This window comes from Chinchilla lanigera, unplaced genomic scaffold (genome assembly GCF_000276665.1).
Source record: "Chinchilla lanigera isolate Chin_1 unplaced genomic scaffold, ChiLan1.0 scaffold00193, whole genome shotgun sequence".
Classification (NCBI taxonomy): domain Eukaryota; kingdom Metazoa; phylum Chordata; class Mammalia; order Rodentia; family Chinchillidae; genus Chinchilla; species Chinchilla lanigera.
Window position 1 is genome coordinate 633,560 of NW_004955594.1, and position 17,244 is coordinate 650,803.

A 17,244-nucleotide genomic window follows, 5' to 3' on the forward strand; every position below is an offset into this window, starting at 1 on the left:
ATATGGTAGAGTTGAGTAGTTATGACAGAGACCGTATGGCGTACAAAGCTGAAAATATTTACCATCTGGCCCTTTACAGAAGTTTGCCATCCCCTCAGCTAGACAGTCCTACTAGTTATGTGTAGAACAAGCAGAATGTGGATGCTTTAGAAAGCAGTGGGCTTGGAGACAAAAAAGATGATCATACGGGCAGTAGGACTTACTTCCTCCCATGGTGGTACCCCCATCCTGCAAGAACTAGTTAACTACAGAACTATCTGTATCACTTTGTATACTCACTGACAAAGGCCACCAAATGCTTCATTTATGCAGCTTTAAAAAAAGCCTCTAAATTAGTTGTTTCAACCAAGGCTGACCTGTACAGTATAGCTTTTATCTTATTATTCCCAGTTCTTTGTAATCTTTAACCTTGTCCACTGCTGAGATATTGGTGTGTCTACTTCATACAGATTCTGTCTGTAACCCTTCACACACTGCATGGGAACAAAATAAGCCTCACCTCCTCAGCTTTGCTCTTGACCTCGGTTGTTATCTGGTTGCTCTTGCGAATCTTCAGCTGCTCTTTGGCTTTTTTCATGTCTGTCTCTACTCGCTGCCAGTCGACCTTAATGTATCCAGTGTGGTTTGCAAGCTACAGTTTCCAGAATAAGGACATAAAGAAATGAGAAACAGAGACTTGTTCTTTCTTTTTGTGAGGATAAATCATGAAGTAGATAGTCCAAACTCTCTGACTTTCCATTTTTGGAAAGAACTGTTCTCGGGCTCTTTGTAGACAATGGCATTCATTCAACATCTACTCCACATCCACCCTATGCATCCTTGGCACTGGAAATAAACAGATGGCCCTCAATAACTGCTGACAATTCTCTCAAATTATTTATGGCCTTCTCCCTTCTTTACAGAGTTTTTCTTTTCACACTTTTAAGTTAGCTTAAATAATAAGATGGTAAAATGAAAATCAAAATAGGGAGGTCAGAGAAAACAATTTTATCATGGAATTCTGAACATGATAAGATTGATTTAAGTGCACAGATTTATGATGGGATAGTGTTATCCAAGGAGTGAAGAGAATAAATGTGGCCCATCACTCCATCCCCCATCAGTATCACTTCTCTCTACCTAATTTTTGGTAGTCATATCTAAATGGAATTTTTTTACCTTTCTAGTGTCTCCTCCTGAAGCTGCTCTTCCTCTAGTCCCTATTTTATTTTATTTTTTATGTTTTATTTTTTTGGTACCAGGAATTGAACTCAGGACCTTGTGCTAGCCAAGCAAGGTGCTGTGCCGCTGAGCTATATCCCTGGCCCTAGTCCCTATTTTATTTAATGACACTACCAAACAATTATTCAAACGGGACAGGCTGGAGGAAATAGTCATATCATGAACAAAACATTAATACTCATAAAAAGTGAAGTTCTCATACAGATCAGTCTGGGAAGAAAAACCCACTTACAACATGGGTAAAGGCAATTCACATAATAAACTGCCCAAGAAAGAAAAAGTTCAACTTCACAAAGTACTTCAGGAAATATAAATTAAAATAATGATCCAGTATATAGTTTTTTTTTTTACCAGGTTGGAGAAAAAGATTAAGAATATCCTACACTGGTGAAGATATGGGGAAACACTACTAATTCATTCTTACTGAGAGCATTACCTGGAGCCTTTTAAGGGAACAACTTGGCATTCTCTACCAGCACTGAAACTACATGTGCTCTCATGCATATACACACTGTGTATATGGAAGATCTGATACAGAAATGATGTGCAAAACACAACGTCAGCACAATCTTCTACATGTATTTAAAAAACAAGCTCTAAAACTTACATAGAAAGGTAAATTAACTATAACTGACCACATAATTGTGGAAAAGAACAAACTGGGGGTGGGGGTAAGTAAGTCAGTGGTACAACACTCCCAGTATGCATAAGGCTGTGGATTTGTCCCAAGTTGTGACATTTTGCACACTGCACAAATCAGTAGCCTTTCTATACAAAACGTTTAAAAATTCACAAATTTAAGTAAATTTCTTTTAGTTTAATGAAATAAATAGGGGGTTATTATAATTTTAATTGGTATGAATAGCATTAATATTTACTTGGGCAGTAATTACTCAAATTCAACTAACTAGATCTGGTCCATTTACAGACTTATTAGCTTCATTAGTAAAAAGACCAATAAAATTAAATAATTTGTACCCCCAGTGGTACAAGCTGTCTGACGGGATAGTAATGCTTATATCACTGTAGTTTAAGCCAGTGAGAACATGTTAACTCATGAAAATAAACTGTATCACAGGGCAACAGGGTCACATTTTATAGTTTTAAAATGACGTCTGCTTAATAGTTCAGTAGTTTTTTTCTTTGTTTGTTTTTTACTTTGTTTTTTTTTTTTGGTACAGGGAATTGAACTCATGATCTCAAGCTTGCCAGGTAGGCACTTAAGCTGCTGAGCTATATCCCCAGCCTCATAGTTCAGTAGTTCTTAAGGGAGCTATGAGACGGAATATGTACTTCTGTCACTGTGTTATACATGAGGAAATAAAATGTTACTAATAATTGATAAAACTTGAGTGAAATGGTTACTAGCTTTTAAAACAGTACATAAAAACAAGTGCAAAAAGCTACTCTAGTGTAATATGGATAGAACTACGCTATAACTCCTCAAACCTCAATGGTCCCTAAGTGGGGAAGCAGAATTTTTAAACAGCTAAGAACATTTCATATACAGACCTGAAGGAGAAAAAATCCACCTCCAACAGCTGTCGCAGCCAACTTTCCAACCTTCTGGAATATGAAACCAGTACACCTACAAAAATCAAACCAACATCAGATAAGCTGACAGACTGTCAGAGGCACACAACATCCATTTCTGATGATGTTCAGACCCTCCTTACCTTCCGATGAGCCAGCTCCTTCCTACCTCTTATAGAAAGCCAGCCCCAAACGGAGCATGACATAAGCAAATCAAATCTTGTCTGCACCACTTACTGAGTCTGTGGTTTTGCTAGGTCACAGAATAGCCTAAAACTCAGGGAGAGTTTTTAAAGATGGTTGTGCTGATGGACTGAGTTAGGGGACAGAGTGGTTGCAGGGGATGAGGGTAGGATACTGTCCTGAAAGACCTCGGCAGACAGTGACTGGCATTTTTAATGACGTGAAAACAAGAAAGAGGAACAGAGAAAAAGGTGGTGGGAGGGTGGAAATAATGGCATTTTGTTGAATGTGAAATGTCTGTATCAGTGATGGTGAATCTTTTAGAGCTTTCAGTGCTAACAAACAGCCTCCTTACATGACATCTGAGTGGCTATATCTAATGGCCAGTTTAATATCATTATTTGATTTATTATTGTCTATTTCTGCCTCCACCTTGCACTGAACAAAAGAAAACAAAGCACAAGCTCCACGAGGGCAGAGACTCTAGTTTGTTCACTGCTGTACACAAATATCCTATAATTATTAACCACTGCTGAAAAGAGTTCCCCTAGACTGCAATTCTTCTCCAGCCACCTTCCCTTTTCTTTGGCCTCTTTTATTGCAAAACAACTTCAGGGTTGTCTAAAATTGCTGCCACCACAGTCCTCTGTCCCATTCTCTCAAATCCACTCCATGCAGACTTTTCTACTATGGCTTCAATAAAACCATTTTGATCATGCCGACACCTAATACTAGTGTTAACTTTTCAGCCTTCATTTCATTTGACCTCAAGGAGCTTTGAAAAGAGTTGATTACTTTCTTTTTTCAAAAGCAACAAGGTTAAAACATGATGTTATAGGGTACACATAGTCAAATGGTTACTGCAGTGAAACTAATGATCCGTCATTTCACAAACTTACTTTCTAGTTATAAGACCAGCTAAAATCAGTCTATTTAACAAACACCTGCACACAATACAATTTTATTATCTATAATCCTCATATTATATATCAGGTCTTTAGATTTGTTTACCCTCCATACCTGCTGCTTTGTATCTTTGACGTATACCTGTCCATCCCACCACCCTGCCCTGACCCTGGTACCCACTGTTTGGTTCACTATCTCTGTGTACAGTATTATACATTTTAAAAAAAGATTCCACAGCAAGATAATACAGTGCTTGTCTGTGATCTTCAGTTCTATACACTTTGCCTCCATACTGTATTCCATAGTGGGAGCACTAATTTACATTCCCACTAACAGAGCTCAAGGGTTCCCCTTTCTCCACAACCTGACCAATTCTAGCTATCTTAAGTCTTTTGGGAAACAGCTATCCCAACAGGTGTGTAGTAGTATCTCAATGTGATTTTGTTTGCATTTCCCTGACTACTGATGAAGATCATTCCTCTGTGTGCTCAATTTCTAGATGCGCTCATCTATTTCCATGACTTTAATTGGTACCTGCTCTGGTCTTCAACAGGATTTCTAATGTATATACAATTGTTACAGCTTTTCACCTGGCCTCCTTCTGCCCACTTTTGATTCCTAGAATGCATTCTCAACAGAGCAGCACATACCCTTTCTCTAAAGCAAGAGTCAACAAACCATGGTACAGAAGTCATATCCAGACCATTTGCTAGGTCACAAAATAACCTAAAAGGAAATGAAATCAGTGTGTTGTAGAGACACCTGCACTATCATACTCAATACAACTATTCAAATAGCCAAGCTATGGAATCAACCTAAGTGCTCGTCAGTGAATGAAGGGATAAAGAAAACAAGGTATATATACAATGGGATATTATTTTGCCTTTAAAGGGGGAACACTGTTCATTTGCCACAGTATGGATGAAATTGGTGGACACCGTGCTAACTGAAACACTACGAGATTTCACTAATATGAAGAATGTAAAAAAAGGTGAGTAGATGGAAATAATAAAATGTTATCAGACACTGAGGGATGAGAGGCTCAGGCAGATGTTGCTTAAAGACATAAAATTTCAGGAATAGTCCTGCCACTTCCACGCAGGTGGGATGTTGTGATGCCTGATGTCTCCCCAAGGGCCCTCCGTCAAGCATCCACAATTATTTTTGTCCAGTCAGGCTTCGTAAGGTCATGAGTGGCTGAAAACATCCTCCCTCTTCAAACAGCTTGCTAATATTTCTCCCGACCAGACAGAACCTCTTTGTCCTTCATGAACCTGCACAGCCCAAAGAAGATAACTGACTCCTGCCTTACCTCTCGCTTTGATATGGGCTGCAGCTTGGTGAAAATAGGAATAAAAAGATGGGCCTGTGTGTGTGTGTGTGTGTGTGTGTGTGTGTATGTATTTGTCTTTTTGAGACAGATCTCGCTATGCAGTTCAGGCTGGCCTTGAGCTCACGTTGTAGCCCAGGCTGGTCTCAAACTCACAATGATCCTCCTGACTCAGCTTCCTGAGTGCTGGGATTACAGGCGTGTGCCACCACACCCAGCTATTTTTAATTAATTTGGATTACTGGTACATTTTAGTTTACATCATGATCACATTCATCATTGGGAACTTGTACCTGTACATGACATATCTTGATTTTTTTTTCCCATTCTCCAAACCTCCCTTCAACCCCTCTTCACCTCCTTATTTACAAAAGTTTTGTTTTCATTTTTTTCCTTGTATTCTCTGGTTTTCTTCCATTGCTTTCCTTCCTTTCCCCCTCACCCCATCCTAGTTCCCCTTCCCATTTGAACATTTTCTTCCTATTTCACAATATCGATTATATATTTTGATCCTTATTTACATTTTCAGTTTCTCATACCAGAAAATGTGCTTTGTTTTGTTTTGTTTTGTTTTTAGAAAATGTGGTATTTACGGATGGGTATCCAATCGGGTTTCAAGATCCATCCACTTACCTACAAATGTCTCAAGTTTATCCTTCTTTATAGCTGGGTAGCACTCCATTGTATTTTTAAAAAACACATCTTTTTATCAGTTGATGGATATTTGGGCTATTTTCAAGATTTAACCATTACAAACTGTGCTGTTGTAAACATGGATGTGCATAAATCACTGTTATGATTTCTTTTAATTCTTTCTGGAAGATGCCAAGAAGGGGCACAACTGCATCAAATGGGACCTCTAATCCTAGTTGTTTGAGGAATCTCCACACTGATTTCCACAGTGGATGCAGCAGTCTACGTTCCCACCAACAGTGGAGAAGGGTTCCTTTTTCCCCACAGCCCCACTAGCATTTGTTATTGGTTGATTTCTTGATGATAGCCATTATTTCTGGGATTAGATGGAATCTCAGTGTGAATTTGCATCTCTCGAATGACCAATGATCTTAAACACCTTTTCATATATTTCTTTGCCATTTCTACTTCATCTGAGAAGTGTCTATTCCTTTCAGATTCCTCTTTTGGGACTGGCTCTTTAGATTTGGGGGGGGTATGATTTTTTTTTAGTTCTCTGTGTATTCTACGTATTAGTCCTTTGTCTGAGGAACAGCTGCCAAAAATTTTTGTCACTCTGTGGACTGTCTTTTCACTCTGTTCATAATTTCTTTTGCTGTGCAAAAGCTTTTTAATTACATGAGATCCCACTTGCTGATTGTTAACATTTCCAGTGCGATCAGGGTTTTGTCCATAAAGTCTTCGCCTACACCTGTGTCTTGAAGAACTCTACCTAATCTCGCTTCTAACACATTTAGAGTTTCTGTTGTAATATTTAGATTTTTGACCCATTTTGTTAGTGCGTGGTGAGAGGCAGGGATCTAGTTTTAGTCTTGGGCATGGAGAAAGCCAGTTTTTACAGCACTACTTATTAAAGAGGCTATCTTTCTTCTAGTGAATATGTTTGGCCCCTTTGTCGAAGATAAGGTGGCTGAGTGTGTTTGGACTTGTTTCTGCATCTTCTAATCTGTTCCATTGAGCCTCAGATCTATTTTTCTTTCTGTCAGTACCATGCTGGTTTTATTATAGTTGCTTTGTAGTGTAGTACAACTTTCAAGTCAGGGATTGTGATGCATCCTTCCTTGCCTTTGTTGCCCAGAATTTTTTTTACTATTTCATGTCTCTTCTAGTTCCAAATAAATTTTAGGATTATTTTCTCTAATTCTGTGAGGTATGCTATTGGTATTTTGATTGGGATTGCATTGAATCTGTGTAACAGTTTTGGAAGTATGGCCATTTTGACTATGTTGGTTCTTCCTACCCAAGAGCAAGAGGTATCTTTCCATTTTTCTGATATCTTCTTTGGTCTTCTTTTTCAGAGTACTGCAGTTTTCAATGTTAAAAATCTTATATTTCCTTTGCTAGATTGATTTCTATGTATTTCATTTTTTTCAATGCTATTGTGAAAGGTGTGGTTTCCCTAATTTCTCTCTCAGTGAGTTATTTATGTACAAGAATGCTATTCATTTTTGAGTGTTGACTTCATATTTAGCTACACAACTGAATTTGGTTTTTAAGTCTAGAAGTCTTTTGGTGGAATTTTTGAGGTCTTCTGTTGGTACTATCTGTAGCGACAGGTCCCGAGAATGAGGTGCCCACGAATGAATAAGAAAAGGTAAACAGTAAGAAGAACAGGAGAGGCAAAAGTCTGGGATCAGGGGGCCCACAGCCTCCGGGACTGCAGCAGCCCCGATCACCCATCTCAATTGCCTTTTATTAGAACCCAGAATGTAACTCAGACCAACAAGGGAAATTCATTATCCCTTTCGATGTCTGCCTCTCAGCTGATGGGAACCATCCTGGGGCGAGCCTCCCACACCCCACACCACGTGCACTCAGCACGGCTGTGGATCATAAGCTGACCATCAGTAATCAGTTCATTAGCAATCACAGTCCTTCCCCCACAGTCTTCTATGTAGAGTATTATGTCATCTGCAAGTAATGATAATTTCACTATGCACTATGGTATGATAATATACATGGGAGAATTTCAATTCCTTTAAATTTACTTAAGCATGCTCTATGAGCTAATATATGGTCCATAAGTTCTATGAGCTGTCCCATGCACAGCTCAGAAGAATGGGTATTCTGATGAAGTCGAGTGGAACACTCTCAAAACATCTACTAAGTCCATTTGTTCATAGTTTTGGTTCAGTTCCAATATTTTTTGTTGATTTTTTTTGTCTACTTGTGACAATGGGGTACTGAGGTACCCTATTACAATTGTGTTAGCACTCATTTGATTTTTCATGTCCATTAATATTTGTTTTATAAAGCTGGGTGCATCAGTATTTTGGTGCATATATATTTATGATTGTTACCTCTTCCTCTTTGAATTTTCCCTTAACAAGTATGTAGTAAACTTCTTTGTCTCTTTTGGTCAGTCCTGGTTTAAACTCACTTTGTCTGAAAATAGAGTAACTTCGCCTGCTTTTCTCCAAGTTCCTGTCACATTTCCATCATTTGATTTTCAGTCTATGAATTTCTTTTTGAGTTAAATGTGTATGCAAGATATTGTTGGATCTTTCTTCTTGATCCATTCTGTCAGTCTGTTTCTTTTGATTGCTGACTCGAGACCATTTACATTGATGGTTAGAAGTGATATGTATTGGCTAATCCTTGTCATATTATTTTCCTGCTCTTGGTTCCCTGTCTTTCTCCTCTGTTTAACTGCTTTACTTGCCTGGTGGGTTCTTTCTACTGGTTTTTGGAAGTCTTTCTTATCTCTTTATGAAATATCCTTCAGAAAATTTTGGAGAGCTGGTTTAGTAGTCATGAATTTCTTCAGGTGTTATCTGTCATGGAAGTATCTTGTTTTTTATTTCTCCACCCATTCTGAAAGACAGTTTTACGGGGATACATCAATCTAGGTTGGAGGCTATTTTCTTTCAGGTCTTGAATACTTCAAGCTCTCCTTGACTTAAAGGTTTCTGCTGAGAATTCTGTTCCAATTCTCATTGGCTTTCCTTTACAGGTGACTTGTTTCTCTTCTCTAAAAGCATTTAATATTCTGCTCTTGTGCTGAATTTCTGGAATCTTGATTATTATATAACTTGGTGAAGATTTATTTTAGTTATGGCTAATTGGAGTTACATATACCTCACTTAACTGCAATATCAAACTCTTTATCCATGCTTGGGAAGTTTTCTACCATTATTTCTAAGAACAGGTTTTTTTATGTCATTTGCACCAAGTCATTTTGCAGTTGCTGGATTGATTTTTCATGGTCCCTTGCTATTTTAAAGAAATCTTTCTTTTCATGATCACTAACCACAACCCTGTCTTCTAGATCTCATATTCTAGTCTCACCTTGGTTCAATGGGCTGCTTATACTTTCAATGGAACTTTTAATCTTCTGTATATCTGTCTGAATCTGTTTCATGGATTCCATTTCTTTCCTATGTTGGGCATTCATGGTTTCCACCATTTTCCTAAGCTCTGTTTTATATCTCTGTCTACTCTAGATCAACGGAGCAGGTCTTTCATTTTGATGGTTATCTCTTTTATTTTAATTTGTTTTATGGGTTGATGCTTGTAAATTTTATGGTAGGTAGCTTCATCACTAGTATTAAGGCATACATTGGAAATGTCTACTCCTCAGATGTCTTCTATGTGTAACTGGCACTTGTTCTTTGTGCCTGTCCCATGATCCTACCTTCCCAATTAAGGATGAGAAGTTGCTATCTATTTGGCACAGCACCCAGTCCTTTGGCACTAGACTATGGTGACGATCATGACCCCAGACAATCAGTGTTGTCATCCAAGGGAGAACAACTGATTACAACAGGTATGACACTTTGGCTAAAATAGTACAATTAGCAGTAACAATAGCATTAAGAACAGCCTAAAAACTGAGAAACTGTGGTAACTATTAATTTGGCACCTTTAACCATAGGAGCAATATCTAGTATTACATAAGAAAATCCAACATAAACCAGGCACTTATATGCCAAGAGTTTCCCCTTAGTAGAGTGATTTTACAGGGGTGAGGGATTGGTGGTTAAGAGGGACAAGAGAGAAAAAATAGAAATATAGGAGAAGCAAGGCTTAAGAACAAAGGATGATCACTCAAACTTCGAGAAACTGGAGAAGAGGACATGAGAGAAGGAATGAAGGTGAAAGCAAAAGAATATTATAGTGAACAAGAGAGAATAAAGAGAATGTTTATGCATATGAAAACAGCAAAAACATCAAGAAAGACAGATGAGAAGAGACAAAAGATAAACAACACAAAGCAATAAAATAAAGAACTTAAGCAACAACAACAAAAAAGACAGAAAAAGGAAAACAAAGAAACAACAAGAGAGAATACTAAAATTTCTCTGGTGCCCTCAGTTCTGTGGTAGTGCCCGAGTCAGAGCTCCAATCTGTGCTGAGTAACCCCACCAAGTCTGCAGCAGGATTAGTGCCGGGTGCGGGGCTGATCCTGATCTCTGGATGTGGGGGCTGGCCAGTCTTCAGCCAGAAGCATTCTGTACATCCCTTGGCAGCCCATCCACATCTCCTTACCGTGTTTCTCTCTCCATCGCTCTCCCAGTTGCTGTGGCACCCTCAGACAGACAGTCCAAGGCTGCTCCCAGTCTCCTGTACAGTTGGTCCCTGCCAGCCCTTGGACAGCCTCTTCTGTTCCACTCCCCTGGCACATTTTCTCTCTCATGCTGCTCAGAGCAGGGCAGGAGGGGTGAGCTATTCCACTCACTACCTTCACCACTGCCACTGCAGTCCCTAACCTTATCACCAGAGGTTCCAGGTAGCCACTAAGGTACATACACACACACACACAAAAAAAAAAAACAAAACTGGCAGCCCATGAGGAGGGATCAGCTTCCTCGTCACTTGGCCCTATGTGTGCTAGCAAAATTTGCTGCCAAGCTACATCTTTGCTAGGAGGAAGGCAAGAAGGCCAAGCCTTACATCCCAAATCTATCCTATGTGGCTTGAGTTTCCCAGACAACTGCAGTCTATCAGTATTTTGGGAACTTCAGTTCATGCTGAGTGGGCAGGGGAAGGTCCCAAAGGCAGCCCTATGGGCTGTTCCACAAGTCCTATGCCTATGTTTTGTTTGATCTACAAATCTCTTATTTCAGATGGATTTTGGCATCAAGACCTATGTCTTTCCATTTCTTCCAATTAGATGACTTTATCTCAGTAACTCCAACCTGGGTCCTCCTCTACTCAGCTATGTTGAATCTGGGCCTATGTTTTCTCAGCCCACCTCACCCAGATGGCTTCTGTGTATGCCTCTTGGTAAAGCAGGAGAAGCCCTCCCTATTATACCTGTCCCACCAAGCCCGGGGAGTAGCGCCTGCCTGTTACCTCATTCTGACCTTACCTGTCAGCCCAGCAAGTGGGATTCCTACCCTCAGACCACCCTCCTGAACTACAACCCCAGGACCAGGGGCTGGTCTGATCCAGATTTATGCAACGAACTTGGTAGCATTCTGTCTACTTCCAGTAACATTCCAAAGTTAACCTGGAGGTAGCTATGGACATACAAAGGTGTTGCAGTCAGGGTTTACAAAGGAAAAGATTTACTACAGGACACATAATTTATAGGATTATAATATTCACACAGAGTCAAATGTAAGAGTGCAGGAGATCTGTCCATGTACTAAAGACCTAAAGAATCCAGCTGATGGCCTGGATCCCATAGCAATATTCTGCACAAGTCTAGCTGAAGGCCTAGAGTCCACAACAATGTCTCATGTAAGTCTGTATCAAGGATCTGCACTGGGAAGGTCCCAAGGTCAGCGGTGAAAGATAGAAAATCTGCACCAGAGGGATGAAGGATGTGTGCCAGCAGGCTGAGGGATCTGCACTGGAGCCAGGAAGCAAGGCTCAAAGTAAGGAGCAGAACTCCCCCAAAGAAAACCACAGCCATCCTCGGCAACAGTGAGCACCTGAGCTCCTCCAATGATGAGAACAGCAGAGTTCATACCAGGAAAACCAGTGTGACAAGCTTCTCCAGGAGGATCAACACACACTATCTTCCCTTCCAGTTCTCTCTTTATGTTATTGGCAACACTCTTCAGGTGGGCCTTCCACATACAGGGCCACACTGTTTCAGCTCCACTGAATGTTACAAGTTGATCATTATTTAATCCACAACACATGGTGAGCAAGCCAATGTACAAAAATTCTTAATATTCCAGCTAATGTTTGACATGAAATTTTGATGATCTGGCCCAATGTGAACCTTCCTGATGCTGCTATTCTGGACCCTACAGGAGATGTTTGCAAAACCTGCAGTGGGTGCAGTGCCATCACAGGAGGTCTTTAAAGAAAAAGAGGCAGAAGAAATTAGCAGAAGGAGTGACTGTAGAAGAACGGTCAGACAGATGTAATGTTTCTGGCTTCTGAGATAGAGGAAGGAGATCAGGAGTCAAGGAATGCAGCAGGTGGCCTCTCAAAGCTTGAAAAGGCATGAAAACGGATTCTCCCCTGAAGCCTCCAGAAAGGAATATAGTCTTGTTGATACCCTGACTTTACCCCTGTGAGACTGTGTTGGACTTCTAACCTACAGACCTGTAAAGGACCTGAAACTCTGAGATCGTTTCCTTCCCATGGTCATATTGTGGTTAAAAGAACAAAACAGGGAGCTGATGTGCAGTTGAAGCAACTTACCCCGTTCTTCAGAGAAATGGCTCACCAGGAATCATGCCAATGCATTCTCTATTGGATGTTTAGAGAACAAATGGATGCTTGGGGAGCACAAAGCTTTAAAAATTCTCCTGTGGGTTCCAGACAGTAAAATGCTAATATGCATCCTGACAGGAGGTGTTTGTAGATGAAGAAAAATGTCAGGTTTAGCTTCCTCAGGAAACTGGATCAAGAACTAAGTGAAATACAGTCTTTCCTTATCTTGGAGTCACTCAGAAGCTGACCTCTTAGCAGTAGAGAACTATGTTGCACCTGAAAGACCATTTCAAATATCTAGTTTCTTATCAAAGTGTCACTGGAGGATGTAATGACATGTGACAACACGTACATGAACGCTGGGATCCACATAACTCTGAATGAATTGCATTTGCATCACCCACAACTGAGTGATTCCAGCAAATGATTTCACCTCCTGAAGCCTTGATTGCTGTACCTATTTAAAGGAGTTAATGATAATTACCTCACAGGTCTTATGAGAAGTCAGTGAGATTGTGGATATCAAGTGCCTGTCTCAGTGTCTGGCACATGATAGGTCCTCATCACTGTTAACTGTTGTTATCATCAAGAAAGCAATTATATCACCCATGTAAGAATGGCTGCTCTCAGAAAGACAAAGATAAATTCTGAGAAGGATGTGAAGAAAAGGGAATCCTTGTACACTGTTGGTGGGAATGTAAATGAGTACAGCCATTGTGGAAAAACAGTACGGGGGCTCCTCAAAAGATTAAAAATAGAACTACCATATGATTGAGCAATCTCACTACTGAGTTTACATCCAAAGGAAATGAAATCCATATGTCAAAGACATCTGCACTCCTGTGTTGACTGCAACACTACTCACAATAGCCAAGGAATGAAAACAACCAGCATGTTCATCATGTGATGAATAAGGAAAATCTATATACACACATGAAATCTTGTTCAGCCATTAAAAAGAATGGAATCTTGTCATTTGCAGCAACACAGGTGGAAATGTTGAGTAAAATAAGCCAGGCACAGAAAGACAAGTGCTGCATGAGCTTACTCATATGTGAAATCTGAAAAGGTTGATCTGATAGAAGTTGAGAGTAGAATGGTCATTTCCAGAGGCTAGGGAAGAGTAGGGCAAAGGAGAGATGCAAAAAGGTTGATCCGTGGGTATTAAGTTATAGTTACATAGAAGCAAAACGTTCTGTAGCATAGTAGGGTGACTATAGATGATGATAATATACTGTGTATCTCAAATGGCTGGAAAAGATTTTCAATGTTTTCACCATAAAGAAATAATAAACGTGCTGGGTGTGGTGGCGCAACCCTGTAATCCCAGTGCTAGAGGGGTTGACTCACAGGATCGGTGTGAGTATGAGGCCAGTTTGGGCTACATGAGTTCAAGGCCAGTCTGAACTATTTAACAAGACCCTACCTGAAAATACCAAAGAGACGAAAGAAAGAAAGAAATGATAAACGCTTGAGGAGATTATTGCCCTGATTTAAACAATGCACAATATATGCATGTACTGAAACATCACATCCCATTAATATATACAATTTTTATTATGTGTCAATTAAAAGTATATACAAATTAAACATTTTAAAAAAGATAAAATTTCAGGAGGAGTAAGTACAAGAAATCTACACATCACTGTGATTACAGTAAAAACTGTATACCGTATATCTGAAAATTGTTGAGAGTAGATTTCAGGTATTCTTATCACAAAAACATGTTAAGTACGTGAGCTGCGGGGTGTGGTGACGCATGCCTATAATTCCAACACTCAGGAGGCTGAGGCAAGAGGACTGACACGCGTACAAGGCCACCCTAGGCAACAGAGTCCAAGACTAGCCTGAACTACATAACGAGACCGTTTCTGAAAGAAACAAAAAAGTATGTGACGTAATGCATATATTACATAGTTTGATTTAGTCATTCCACAAAATATACATACCTAGAAACATGTTGTATACCACGAACATACACAATTTTTACTTGTCAATTAAATTTTTTAAAAGCTTAAATGTAAACAGTGTAAGCATCCAATTAAAATGAAGAGACTAGGCCAGGCATGGTGGTGCATGCCTGTAATCCCAGCACTTGGGAGGCTGAGGCAGGAGGACTGCTGCCAGCCTGGGCTACAAAATGAGCTCAAGGCCAGCCTGAATTGCATAGCAAGACCCTGTCTCAAAAAGACTAAATAAATAAATAAATAAATAAATAAATAAATAAATTTAAATAAAATGAAGAGACTGTCAATTGGAATTTAAAAACATAAGATCTATCTATCTGCTGGCTAAAGAACCCCATTTTAAACAAAAGACAGCTGAAAACTCCATGTATGGAATTGTCCGGGACTGCCTCACGTGCTGCTTCCCTTGGTTAGTTTTTATCAGTACCCTTTCACTGTAAAATTGTAACCCCAGCTCTGAGTTCTGTGAATCCTCCCAGAGAATTAGTGAACACAAACGTAGTCTTGAGGACTCCCCAAAATCTACAATCCAAATAAATGACTTTAGCAAGATTGTACTATACAACACCAACATATGCAAATCAATTGCATTTTTTCTGAGATAGGGTCTATGTAGCCCAGGCTGGCCTTAAACTCACAGCAATCCTCCTGCCTCAGCCTCCCCTAGTGCTGGGATTACAGGCATGTGGCACCACATCTAGCTCAACAGCATTTTTTTACCCAAGCAATAAATAATGGGTGAATGAAAAGTTGAAAGTAATGGCATTTATAGCAGCATCATAAATATGAAATACTAAGGAGTATTTAGGGTTTTATACTGATCTTACCTGTACTGATATAATACTGATCTATCAATAAGATGTACATAACATATAAAGCACTGCTGGAGAAATTAAGGAAAATCTAAACAGAAGGCTATGTCAATGTTTATAGATTTATGCAATCCCATTTAAAATCTTAACAGTCTTTGGGTAGAAACTGGCAACAAGGTGATTTTAAAATTCATATGGAAATGCTAAGTACTTAAACAAAACAGCTTTGAAAAAGTAAAAGATTCAAGACTTACAAGCTAATTCCATTACTTATTAAAAGTAATTGTCTTAGTTACCTGTCTTGTTGCTGGGACAAAATTCCCAACACCCACAAGTGAAAGGAAGAAAGATTTATTTTAGCTCACTGTCTGTACAGGTTCCAGTCCACAGTCAGCCGGCTCGAGGGCAGCATGGCAAAGGGGCATGGCAGAGGAGAGACAGTCCATAGCATGGCACGCAGGAAGCAACAAGCAGCAAGCTTTCTAGACTTTTATCCCATCCAGACTGGAAGCCTACTGGATTAACTGGCGGGGGCGGGGGGGGGGGTGTCTCCTACTATCCTCACCCAGAACTATGATAAACCAATCAGTGTACTACTTCAGTTACTACACACCTTTAGTGCATATACACACACCCTAGATCCAGTCACCTCCAAAAAGCCCCACCTATAAGCACATGAGGCTTTGAGGGGACATCTACATACAAACCACAACAATAATCAAAACAGCATGATATTAGCACCAAAATACATCACCTCCCACCCACAAGGATGGTTATAATAAAAAAATTATCAAGTTTTAATGAGGATGTATAGAAACTGGAACCCTCATAAACTGTTGATGGACATAAAAGATGGTACAAATACTTAAAAACTGGCAGATATTTGAAAGGTTAAAACATCTGCTTACCATATGTCCCAGCCATATGTTTGAGCCTAGGTATTTATCCAATAGAAATGAAAGCACTTGTTCATAGAAAGACTTGCACACAAATCTTCATTGCAGTTTTAATAACCCAAAAGTGGAAACTATCCAAATGTCCATCACAGGGAAATAAACAAATTGTGGTTCAACCATCTGATGGAACACTATTCAGCAATAAAAAGGAATTAAGTACTGACACACAAAAAAGAAATGATGCATCTCAAAATTATTATACTGAGTGATGAAGCCAGGTAGAATTTTGTAAGAATGCACACTTATACAAGATCCTATAAAATGCAAAACAATCTATAGTGACAGAAAGCAGACCAGTGTTCCTGAGGCATGAAAGGGAAAAGGACAGGATTACAAAGAGGTATAAAGAAATTTCTGGAGTGACATATATGTTCACCATCTTGATTATGATGATGGTCTTATATGTGTGTGCATATGTCAAAACTCATTAAATTGTATACTTTAAATATTTACCCCTAGTGATATGCAAACTTATGTACTCAACTTTTAAAAAATAAAAAGTAAAGGAAATAGCCAAGAAGTGCCTGAAGAAGATGCAAATACCCAAACACACAGGCATACACAGAGTAAAGAAGTACACAGAATGACAGCTTTTATAATACATTATGTTGGGCCAGGGCATGGTGGCGCACACCTGTAATCACAGCACTCAGGAGGCTGAGGCAGGAAGATCACTGTGAGTTTGAGGCCCACCTGGGCTACAAAGTAAGCTCAAGGCCAGCCTGAACTACATAGTGAAACTCTGTCTCAAAAGGAAAAAAAAAAATTATGTTGGGACAACTAAGTATTCCACATAGGAAAAAATGAAAAGAGTACTCTACTATACATGAAATACAAAAATAATTCCAGGAATGAAAGTAATTTCAGAAAAATAAAAATAATTCCAGAAATGAAAGCACATGTTCATAGAAAGACTTGTACACAAGGTTAAAACAAACTTCTGGAACATGGAATAGGTAACAATATTCTTTAAATAAAATACAAAAATTATTATTAAGGTAAAGAATTTTCTGGGGTTTTTTAGCCCC

The 17,244-nt window shown here is 39.3% G+C and overlaps 1 protein-coding gene across 1 annotated transcript in view; it reads right to left on the reverse strand.

Moving 5' to 3' along the window:
* The window catches only part of Fundc2 (FUN14 domain containing 2), a 28,403-nt gene that overhangs the window by 5,721 nt on the left and 5,438 nt on the right, over positions 1–17,244 (reverse strand). Inside the window, exons 3-4 of the mRNA XM_005414654.2 lie at positions 2,734–2,809; positions 500–631 (exon numbers count right to left, since the gene is read on the reverse strand). Of these exons, the coding sequence (XP_005414711.1) occupies positions 500–631; positions 2,734–2,809 (208 nt within the window). The remainder of the gene's footprint in view (positions 1–499; positions 632–2,733; positions 2,810–17,244) is intronic.